At 40.8% G+C, this 12,124-nt stretch overlaps 1 protein-coding gene across 5 annotated transcripts in view; it reads right to left on the bottom strand.

The window, feature by feature from the left end:
* The window catches only part of LOC309701583 (uncharacterized protein), a 40,854-nt gene that overhangs the window by 17,801 nt on the left and 10,929 nt on the right, over positions 1-12,124 (bottom strand). For 4 of the 5 annotated variants that reach the window (XM_082525788.1, XM_082525787.1, XM_082525785.1 and 1 more), the window contains exons 12-20: positions 11,324-11,441; positions 11,146-11,237; positions 10,898-11,048; positions 6,402-6,508; positions 5,390-5,513; positions 3,312-3,445; positions 2,669-2,778; positions 257-425; positions 72-176 (exon numbers count right to left, since the gene is read on the bottom strand). In XM_082525788.1, coding sequence (XP_082381914.1) covers positions 72-176; positions 257-425; positions 2,669-2,778; positions 3,312-3,445; positions 5,390-5,513; positions 6,402-6,508; positions 10,898-11,048; positions 11,146-11,237; positions 11,324-11,441 — 1,110 coding nt within the window. The remainder of the gene's footprint in view (positions 1-71; positions 177-256; positions 426-2,668; positions 2,779-3,311; positions 3,446-5,389; positions 5,514-6,401; positions 6,509-10,897; positions 11,049-11,145; positions 11,238-11,323; positions 11,442-12,124) is intronic. The other variant, XM_082525789.1, reaches the window with a different exon arrangement.

Here is a 12,124-nt window from a genome sequence, read left to right as displayed (position 1 = left end):
GGCACCTTTTTCTTAATCTTTACAGGCAAAACAACGAAAATCTTAAAAAATCTTTATCTTTTCAAGCATACCTTCTCTTTCAGCACACTCAGCTTTTGTGTGAGATCCATAACTTCTGCTTTCAACTCAGAGCATTGTTTCTCTGATGTAGCGTATTTCATGGAAATGGTCTCAAACTGAAAAAAACAAAACAACACATTTAAAGACTGAAAAATGGCAAATCATAACACAACGAAAAAAGGAGCCCAGCTCTTACAGTGTGCTCCGTCTGAAGGAGCTTGTCAGACAGCTCTTTGCACTGAATGTCTTTTTCACTCAGTGATTGTCGAAGGCTGCTGATGAGCTCAAGTTTCTCAGATGTCTTGGCCAAAGTATTCTCCTTCTCAATCAGGGAACTTTGCAGGCACTCCTGTGTGTCAGTCAGCCTAAAGAAAAAAGTGACAATCGATTGAAGGAAGTCTTGAAAATAATTAAAATCTTACGGTTCATATATTAATGTCTTGTGATCTAAACCATCACAAAGGACCAAAGCCATACTCTAGCCAAAACGTAACCATAAAAATCAAGTCTTTAACCCCAATGAAAAACTCATTCACTCATCTTGACTCTTTAGATGTCTGCAACCCACAACCCGCCCAGTCTAAACAACCATGTTTTCCACAATCATTTAGTGAGTGCATGTTCACAGCAGTCCTTTTCCAAACTAATAACTTTATGATTGCCGACATGGCAAAACATGTACTACAAAAATGGATTACACTCTATTTGAACATTCAGTGCACTAGCTTATTGTTAAAAAGTGAAATCCTCTCATTAATAGCCATAAATTAGACTAAATTAGATGATGTGAAGTAAGAGCTAGCTTGTTGACCAAAATTTGTCTGAACCATCTGACCCCAATTTAATCAAGTAGCCACTTAATGGTTTGGTGTAATAAAATCCTCTCGAATAACAATGTTGAACATAACCCAGAAACACCTCCTTTTACATTTACTATCTTTTGTTAAAAACACTTGTTGGTGGTTGAGCTTTATCGGCTAAAACTGACTGTGGACACCATCTGTAACGGTGGTACTAAAAGTATTTGTCAAAGCACTTAGGCTACGTTCACACTGCAGGCGAAAGCGCATCAAATCCGATTTTTTTGACCCTATGCGACCCATATCCGATCATGGTATGACAGTGTGAACGGCACAAATCCGATATTTTCAAATCCGACCTGGGTCACTTTCGTATGTGGTACTGAATCCGATACATATCCGATGTTTTAGAAAGCGACTGCTGTTTGATGGTCATGTCGCATTAAATCCGTCTTTTACGTCACCGACAGAAGACACACTAATTATCAGCACCGGAGAAGACATCGCGAACGCTTCCTGGCCATACGGTGAAACTGTTGGGAAGACAACGTGAACATTTTATTTGTACTGTATAATCTGCAGATTCTGACAGAAATCTGCAGCTATCCTTTGAAGCACCGCTCCTCTCTAAAACAGCAATAAGGATCATTATTAGGTTATTTACATTATTATGTAAATAACAAAATAACTTAAAGCAAAAATTGGGAAACGTAAAGTCCGAAGTCTTTATATTAAGGGCCATCGGTCAAACAATATTGTTTGCTTTGGGTCTAAACAGAGCGCGTTGTGTGTGACGTCTTCTTTTGCGCATGCGGGCCGCTTTGAGCGCTCACACTAGAGCGCGTTTGCTGTCGCATTTTAGTTGTAGTGTGAACAAGCAGACAAAAAAAAATCGGATTTGATCAAAAAATCGGAACTGAGCATTAAGACCTGCAGTGTGAACGTAGCCTTTGTGGAATTACTAAGGCGGGAAATATCAAGGCAAAGCAGTCTTGAAGAAAGAAAAAAACAAAAAACAACTTGTTTCGCCCAGTTCTCGAGCTCGCAAAGCAACTGGCGTTTGTAATTAATACACTACATTAATTTAATCCTAAGTTTAAGGGTACTGCAAATTACCAATATTACTGAATCATTTGATGAACATCAAAAATATGTACGGTTGTTTACTACTTTATTAGTTCTATCTGTTCAGCTGCTCATAATGCAAATATCTAATCAGCCAGTCACATTTCACATTTCGTAGGTGTGGTCAAGACAACCTGCTGAAGTTCAACCTGAGCATCGGAATGGGAAAGAAAGGAGATTTAAGCGACAGACAGCCTTTATTTACAGATATTACCCACACGACCATCTTTAGTCTTTACAGAGAACGGGTAAAATGGGCGAGTGAGCCTCGACTCACATTTGCGTTCAGTTTGTAGGCAGCCTGAATGACCCACTGAGTACCGAACCTGTTGGTTTAACAGTCCTTGTTTTACTATCCGACTCATTGCAGCCAAAACTAAGTACAGGTTATTCTGGATGCTTTAATGTCGTTTATACACTTTGTTGGTGATATTACATTTTTGAATTATTGGTTATGCAACCCTGCAGCTACCTAATTTACCGTGCATTGACCTCAAATAATTTATATAACACTTTACTTCTAACAATTACAGCACATATCACATACAGTCAGATGAACACTTCAGTTCCTTTTGCATGTCAAATAAACATAAGTAAACATTTCTTGGTCAATGAACAGATGAAGAATTTCGATGTAGCACTGTAATCACAGTGAAGGGTTATGGTTTGAATAGTTAACTTACCCTTTGAGCTGTTCATTGAGACTGTTAACCAGCAGCTGATGCTTCTCTGCCTCTCTGCTTTGTTGACTTCTGACACTTGCAAGTTGGCTCTGCAGTTTGTCTGACTCGTTCTGCAGCGGCAGAAAACCAAACATCAATAAATAACACAAAGATCGTCACTGGATGAAGACATCTGCACTGCACACAAACGTGGATGACAGCAGACCTGCTGAAAACAGCAGAACATGAAATCTGTTACTGCTATCATCAGTCATCTATTTGTGTGGACCACGCACGTGATGCAAAGGAACTTTGTAAATGTCAAAAGATCAGCAGTGTGAATACAGACAATCTGTGAGCTTTGTGCTTTGAACGTTACTTGACAAACGTATCCAAGGTTAAATAAGCACACCACACCATTAGCCATCACCGCCAGAGGTGCTCTCTAACGCACACAGACATGAGTGACCCAACACACCTGAGAGACCCAATTTGGCTGCTCATCTTCATCTACATCAAACGTCACCTGTGTTAGAAGGTTTTGTTACAAAATCCCATTCCATGCAGTTCACTCATCGTTTACTCAACAGTTGGTATGTTATACAAATGCTGCTGTCAGTTAACCCTGGGATAGCACATATGGTGTGTTGTTGGATGGAGCTACCTGTAATGCCTCTATACGGGCCTGCAGCTGCAGTCGATCCTCCAGGTCCTGGCAGCGCTCCTCCAGGCTCAGTATCTGCTCCTGTAGTTGGTTTCTTTCCAGCTCCAGCTCCTCCACAACAGACCGCAGGCCATCTGGAATCAATAGGAGGGAGAATAAACACTAGGTATACAAAAACAGGCTGGTAAGGTACAGTTAGCTGTAATGATTCACAGGGTAAATTCCACCGCTCTAATTTTAGCAGCAGAGCAAACTCTAAAAGGAAATGCAATATTTTAATCAATGCATTTTTGACATTTATAGAAATACTGTTTTCATTCACTTATTTTTTCCTTTTTTAAATTTCTGATCAAATATTTGAAACAATTCAAAGCCTAACCCATCGTTGCTAACTAAATTTAAAAACTCTGCTTTAGTGGGAAAGCTGGGAAAAAGAAGGGATGCCCCAGACCAATATATCTGATCTTGACCAAACATCAAGCTGAACTGAGTCTCTCTAGCAAAGGGCTGATTGCAGAGGCAGGAAGCATCCCTGACAGGTTAATAATAATAATAATAATAATACAATGCCACTATTCATTCACTCTCACATTCACACTGGTGAAGGCAGCTACAGTTGTAGCCACAGCTGCCCTGGGGCAGACTGACAGAAGCGAGGCTGCCATATCGCGCCATCGGCCCCTCTGGCCAACACCAGTAGGCAGTAAGGTAAAGTGTCTTGCCCGAGGACACAACGACCAGGACAGAGAGCCCGGGGATCGAACCGGCAACCTTCCAGTTACAGATACGCTTCCCAACCCCCTGAGCCACGGTCGCCCCAAGTTGCCAGTCTATGCAAGGTTAACAAATCTGTTGCTGAGAAATTCCAAATAGTGAAAAAGTTCCTGCAAAAGAGCACAGGCGCGCACTGACCTCGCTTTTATATACAACCAGCTGAAAAACAGCAGATTGAATCTCTTATTACAAAGAGATGAGTCGCCAATGAGTTGTGCTCATCAGCACAGACTGACTTAGATTGATTGCAATGTATGGCAACAAGGTATTTAAAAGTTAGCTAAAATGGTTTTAGTTTGGCTTTGACAACAGAAATAAAACCAAGAACTCGACTTTTGGTTGGTAATTCAGACCAACAGAATACAGCGGTCTTACCCTCTAAACGGGTCTACACAAACAGTAACGAGTACAGCTTCATTAAATACTGGCATCAGATCAGTACTATCAGCCCAGGGGTCCGTACCATGTGAGAACTGGAAACAGTTAGATTGGTGCATCCCTTGGAAAAAGGAGGATTTTCTTCTTATAAAAAAGAAGAATCCAGAAATCCAAAATTTAAAATTTAAGAAAACTGCATCTCCTAAGAGTATAGAATAATTCACTGACAACTTCATTTACTGCAGGGTGTGAAATAGAATTTCAAATAGAATTTCAGTGCCTATCCACAAACAACCAAAAAAGACACCAGTCAGTTTTCCAAAAGTCCTCAGTCATTAATTTTAATCTTCATTATAGTGCTTTTACTTTTGGGTGATCTTTTTTTTCCCCAAATGCTGGTGTATTTTTTGGTTTTATGACAGCAACAGTGCAGAAGACAGGATGGAGAAGAATTAAAGAAAAGGAGGTGATCATGCACACGACCAAAATATAAAAATAAAACTTACCACAGATGGAAAGCATCTTGCCACCTACATTTATATCATGTCACAATCAGTTCATTAAGACACAAACACTAGCCAGCTCAACCAGCATGCACATGTCCCCAAAACACTGGAAACTGAGTCACATGAATGAGAAGCAAAATATAAAAGTGAAGGTGCTCAATGTCAGGTTTTTCTTCATAAGGCGGGAATGAACTTAACTGTAGCTTTCTGTGTAAGCAGAAATATAAGCAAGCTAATCCCTGTTCCTACAGTCACAGCAGTCGGAGGTTAGACGACAAACAGAATAAACCAACCAGCACCAACAATCCAGTGCTTAATAAACTAAGTCATGGTGAAAACACAAAGACAGCTCAGGCCTCCCAAAGTAATGTGCAGGTGACTGTGTGCATGCCAGTGGAAACTGTCCAGCGGGTCTCACACCTGTGTCAGGAGTACTGTACTCGGGCCACCAACCTCCCATGTTCTCCCCTTCCATTGGAGTGGTACTCTCTGAGATACTTCGAGGATCCTGAAACGGGGCCTGCCCATGGAGCTCAAAGTCCTCCTGCCAGTGCAAAAGTTTGTTGTAGCAGGGGATTAGATTTTAAGCATTTAGGAAAAAAAGGCAAACTGTTTTTGCAAGTCTACTGTGTACGAGGCAAACAAGATCAAGCAGGCAGGTAGCGAGATTATTCTTCCTCTTTGAATAAAGTAAGCTTCTTGTTCTCTGTTATTAACCAAAAATAGAAAACTGGTATCCATCCATCCATTTTTTTTAACTATATATACATTTTTAGACACTAGTAGAGACTAGTCAAGCACAATCCATAGTTGAAAAACTGATCCGTATTTACAGCAGACCTTGTTACCCTCAATTATTTATTTTAGCTCCTTTTCCTCTCCTCCGGCTTATTGCTGAGGTCTGTGTGCTGCTCACATTAGGGATACCTGCTCTCACTGACATCAAGAGCAAAATGTGAAGAAACTGGGTGAAAAGGGGAGATTATGCTATTCTCAATGAAACTCAGACCAGTGAATATCTTTTGGTGTTTAATTGCAGTTAAATAAACTAAAACTATTATTTTTGTTTGCCTTTCTAAAGGATAACGCTCATTTTGCTGATGATTCCATGCATGTAGTGTTCAGCTCCCTGTAAAACCTTGTATTAATGTTAACATGAAAAACACTTCAAAATAACAATCGCAAAAAGGATTTTAAAAAGGCTGTTGTGAAACCGTTTTTTCTAGAAGGTCTGCCCTGAGCTGCAGGATTTGATCTGAACAGGATTTATTTCATAAAGAAAATGTTGCAAGACTCAGCTTCTGAAAATAACTGCAGACTGGTTGATATTAAGCTGTACAGTTAGCCCCGCTCATTCTTCAGCAAATGTCTGAGGCTGTGCTGGTATAACCATGATACAGCCACAGAAACGTCTATAATAAGAGCCGCCTACCTGCAGACTTCGCTGGGATGGAAGCGCCAGCTTCTTGGCCCTGTGCTGGTCGAGCCCCCGAGCTTGAGCCAACTCCTCCTCCAACTCCTGCTGCCGAGTGACCAGTGCTGGATCGGAGCAGCCAGGAAAGAACCAGTCATCCTCAATCAGTTTTGTGCCACAGGGAAAGGGGAATGATGGGTTGGATTGAGGGTGTATTTACGGATGGGAAGTGAGTTTAAAGTGGACTAGACAGAATTATCATAGTGTGGAACAGGATAATGTTTTTGAAGACAGGATGACAGAGATGGAGAGTTGACAAGAAGTATGATGGCATGAATGATGCTGGTGGTTTGGTGAGACACTTTCAACACCACAAACATACTCTGTGACAAAAAAACAGTTTAATCCAATAGTATAGGCAACGGGAGCGACAGTAAGACTGCAAGAGAAGTACAGCAATGACAAGAACTGAGGATGGAGAAATGGAAAGTTACTCCAGGTGTTTATGCACTTGTGTATTTGCATAAGGTAGTGAACCTGAGAAACACTTCAAAAGCAGCATTCTGGTCAGAGCCATGCACACCTAATTTGCATAGCAAAGAAACACACATTTAAACAAGTGGGAAACAGGGAGGAAGGAGAAAACCCATCTTTATGAGTCACATTCAAAGCGAGTGCTTCATCACTCTGTCTTCGAAATGAAGAGCAGACAGAAACACCAGGCAGGTGCATATCTGAGGGGACTCTGATGGTGCTTTGACTTGTATTTTCATTTAGCAGCAAGGGATTCAAGAAGGGCAACGTCAAAATGATTACAACTAAACATGTTCCCATCTGTTTTGTGACGACAGGCCAATTTTTGACACGTTGGGAGGAAAAAGGGGGGCAGCTCGTAGCAAAGGGTGGGGCAGGAAAAGGAAAGGAGTTCTGTGTGTTAACCGCGGTCAGTGTGGGTTCAGTGCACAAGCAGATTTAAACTAAAATGTATCAACCTAATTTTAACAGCGTAGCCAAAACAATCATGACCCTCTGCAGCAGAATAGAGCCAGTCTGCCACATGCTGGGCATTTCACCCACACTGACTACAGCAGAGCAGATTACAGTAAAGCACATGCAAGTTCAGCAGAAACGTGAGCATTATGCATGATTATGCATCAAGTCAAAAAAGTGCTGTGAAGTCTTATTACTAAAAATCAGCTGGTCTCAGGTCGGCTTTGTTTCTAGTGAAAAGCTGTGAAAAACATCAAATTCATCATTTAATCCATAATGTTAAGTAGTCATCTACACAGAGAGCTATCGATGTGAATATGCTAGGTAGGATTTTTTAAAAAGTGAACTTAACTCCCTAATATTTCACAGCAAAGACCTCTTTGCTGTCAAAATCATTGTGCATCATAATCCAACGTTTTAACAGCATCATTGACCCACACAGTACTGACTAACGTCTGCAGCAGACTTTAATCTGCACTGGTGAGCTGATATGTGCAAGTATATAGAAAATCAACTTGCAGATCATCTTTAATGGGAGATTGGCCAATTTGAAATCTGGTAAGACCTTTTCACATTAATGAGTTAATTCATGGAACTTAACGATCTCACCCTGTAGCCGCTAATAAGCATCAAGTTTGATACTTCTTAATTCAAATACATGAATATGAAACCAACATCACAGCAAATCACAGAAGACCCGCTGACAAAGGAGTATTTGCAGCTCATCATGAGTTAGAGCGCATGCTTCAATAGTAACTTTATCTGAATAAAATGACCAACATTACACCAGTGAGCAAGACTCAGATGAACTCTCTTTAAACTCAGTATGAAAAAGCACAAATTGTTTTCCTAAAATTGATTTTGGTTTTCTGTCACACATGGATGAAATGTCAGTGAAGTGGAACACGCGGCTCGACAAAACTCAAATTACCTTTTTTGCAGGGTTTTTATTGATTTATGAGGTTGACCCTTATTATTTGAGATCACGTCATTATTGTCAACTACACTTGATTGATTCATGAAACTAATACGCTGTGACACCACTAATCAAAATCAGGAGGAACAATTAGTACGTAAGAGACCATCAGCCATTTTTCTTTGAGTATGATGTTGGCTTCATCTAACTAGGATTAAAGAAGACTCTCATTTGCATGTTTACCACTGTGATAACATTCTAGATTATTCAAGCAGCGCTTTGGATTTTATAACAGCAGTATCATGTGATAAAACTGCATTAAAAAATATATACTCCCGTGTTAAAACCAAAAAAAAAACCTGATACGTTTTGTAATAAACGTTTCCAGATTTACAATAATGAGCTTAACTGAAGCTTGATTCTTATTGCTGACAAAAATCCAGCCTGTAATAATGAGGCTTGTGCATATTTTAAAAGCTAACTAACATTTTAGGATCACTCACTTAAAGATAATACCTGCTATGTCTGTCTCTGACAAGCTGAGTGGGACTATGTTGCTGAGCAGTAATACAGATGTTTCACAGATGTTTCACATTTCTGAGTATGAAATGTGCCATCTGAAGCAGAGGTGGCATGCATATTTTCACATTTAAAAACAACAACAAACAAACAGAAAACAAAAACAAAACAAATATCCAAATCCCCAAATTGAAAAGCACAAATACCTACACAATGACCGAGTATCTGAGGGCACTTGTGCATAGCTCTACTAAGCCAGGTGTGTCTGTCTGTATGGAGGATAGGCTCTGGTGTCAGCCTTGTAGCTCTGATGAGGTTATATGCATTAGTCTTTTTAATAGGGTTAGTGCAAACCTACCATCCCACCACAATAGAGCAGCAATTTTCTTTAATTATATTTGAGACCAGTTCATTATTGTTGGTGATTTCAGATATCTTAGCACACCAGAAATCAAAAGTTGAGAAGAAGAAACAGAAAGACAGAAGAAAACTAAAGGGTAAAGAATGGAAAAGAACAACACGGGACAGAGAAAAGAAGAGACTAAACTAAACAGCAGACTCGAACGTGCAGCATGACACTGTACTGCCTGTCGTTTCCACCAGCAAATGCAAAATTCAGGGAAACTCCAGGCAGTACAGTGTGCACGAGCTGCACTGGAGGTTTGGAGGAGCCTGCATGCACAAAACTGATGGGAAACTGTTCTGGGTGGCTGCTCCCATCCCTGGAGCAGGGGCTGGACAGGGAGAGTGGGGAGGGGGTGGAGGTCCATGAGATGGGAGGCAGCACAGAGTAAACCAAATCTCGCCAATGACAACAGTGAGGATGGGGAAAAATGAAGAAAACAAAGTACTGTTCAGTCAAACAACACATGACGAAAATGGTAAAACAAGCTAGCTCTATGAGAAAAACAAAGTGTGTGAAATATATTTGAAATAATTCCAATTAGTCCAGTCCTCTCCAGACTGAAGTTGACTCAGAGTTGATCAAACATTAACCCTCTGGGGTCCAGGGTATAACTGGCTGTTTTTGACGTCTATATTTCACCTTTAAACACGGTTTATCTTGCCTGTTTGGCATCATTCTTTTCAGCAATCTACCTTTGGAGGCTTTTTTGGAGCAACTGTGACATTCACTAGTAGAACTGACACACAAAACAAAACAACGACTACACTACACACTAAGTACACACTAACTATAGCCTCCGAACACGCTAAACATCACAAATCTCTCACATGTGAAAACTCGCTCTCTCTCCTAAAACTTCCCCCTCTTCCTAAACAACCAAGTGCCACATGTTGCCATATAAGTTTTTTTGATTGGTCAACATGGTACACTTTAACACCAATAGAAAAGGGGTGTTTTTACTTTTTTTTTTTTTAATTTTGCTCGCAAGCAGAGAGTGTTTGCTAGCGCTCTCCTTAGAAAATGACATTTTTACCGTTCTTTCCCACAGTAAACACCACTGTAGTTTTTATCTTAACTCTGGTTTTACGTGCCCTATCACCACAATTTAAAAACTGGTGTATGGTTCTAAGTCTGCACTTTCGACCCAAGTGGAAATGGAGACTGTGGGTCGCTGCATCTGAACTGAACTAAAGTTTCCCCAAAACCACAGCTACCACTAAGGTAACTTGACTCTGACAGAACCCCGTGATCCACATTTGTGTTAACAAACAAAATGCCAAAAATGTAGACATCAGAGTTTGTGTTTTATAGTAACACTAAGTTCCTTTTTAGATGCTAACAGAGGATGTGTACTCTGATATACTAACGGGTTTAAGAATGACTAAATAATTAAAGTCGAATTTTGAGGAACAGAAATACAGAACAACTTTAAAGTATTAAAGAACAGGTTTTACTACTGCGAGTCTTTTCTTGCATTTATGAAAAAGTTTTGTTTTTAGGTTCCTCACATATATGAATGTCAGCAGACGTGTGTCGTTATTTCACACTGGCTGAGGATTTATGAGCAGATTAACTGTGACTCTGATGTTCACCCTGCTTCTACCTCCTAGCTATAACTGATCCCACCATCATTAGCTAGTTTGATCTAAATGAGTTTGACTCATCCTCCAGTAAAAGTCTTACCCTCTCTTTCCTCCTCCATGTGGCTGATACGGAGGGACAAGGCAGCCTTCTCCTCCCTGGCCCGGTCTCTGGCACTGACCACCTCAGCTACCATCTCCTGCCACTCCAGCACCTGGCTCTGAGTGTCATCAGCGCTGCCTGATTCACTTGCCTACGTTCAGCAGGTGCAAAAAGGGATAAGAGACCATCCGTGAGTATTAAATGTAAAACAAAAGCAGCAGGTTTAAGAAAGCGTTTGGGTGCTGGACCTGAGAGGCAGCCCTCTTGGTGAACTGCTCCAAGTCTGCCTGTAGTGTCCTCTGTTGCTCCTCATACACCACCAACTTTGCCTCCAGCATTTCTAACGATAACATCGAACAAAAATAATGTTCATTTTTGAACTGAGGATTTCCCTAAAGCATTTTCCAGAAAGTTTAATTTTATTACCGTTTTTTGCTTTAACCTCCTCGTATTGCTCCACCTTCCAGAGGTTTTCTTCTCTCTCCTCCTCGAGTGCAGTGATGCGACTCCGCAGGGCAGTCAGGTCTGGGGGAGCAACTCCAGCCTAAATAGAGTCAAACGTGTCTGTTTACTTGGCAGCTTTGCTTACCAAAGGACTTTCAGCATTTTGACGCGTTTTCGATTTTCACTCTGGATAACAAATTGAAAACGGCGTCCTGCAGACGATCGGCTGATATAAAAGGAAAACGGATAACGTGACGGATGCTGCATCAGCTTTATGGTCATGACGAGCAGCGCGAGCAGTAACGAGCTCAAATCTAAAAACAGGTATCGTTTTAACAACGCCAAAGAGAAAGCGATCTCTCTCCCTACAACTCAGAACAGTGTCATATCCTGTAAGACACAGTGTTACATGATTTAACACTGTGAAATGAACTCTAAATCTACAAACAGTGGTCCCTCGCTGGTTCTCCTGTCGCGGCTTTGCCGTTTCCCGGATTTTTTTGTGCAATTTTCCATGATTTTTAATTAATTAATTTATTTATTTTTTACAGCGCTTTATGTTCTGCGTCCTGATTGGCTGTAGACCACTGTCAATCACTCTCCTCCGTGCTGTGTCTCCTGTACTTTACAGAACGCGTTCAGTTTGTCAAATCTACATAAATCTCTGATCGCCAGCAGTGTGGCTCTGAAGTGCTGGACTTTTTGTTTGTAAGTTTTCTCCCCAACAAAAACAATCTCGACGAAACGCTTTGGACCGTCAAAGGCAGCTGCTGTTGGTTTCGT

Source organism: Aulonocara stuartgranti (assembly GCF_965226115.1).
Source record: "Aulonocara stuartgranti genome assembly, chromosome: 1".
NCBI lineage: Eukaryota > Metazoa > Chordata > Actinopteri > Cichliformes > Cichlidae > Aulonocara > Aulonocara stuartgranti.
The sequence above is the reverse complement of the archived record's forward strand: the minus strand, read 5'-3'. Positions and strand labels throughout refer to the sequence as shown.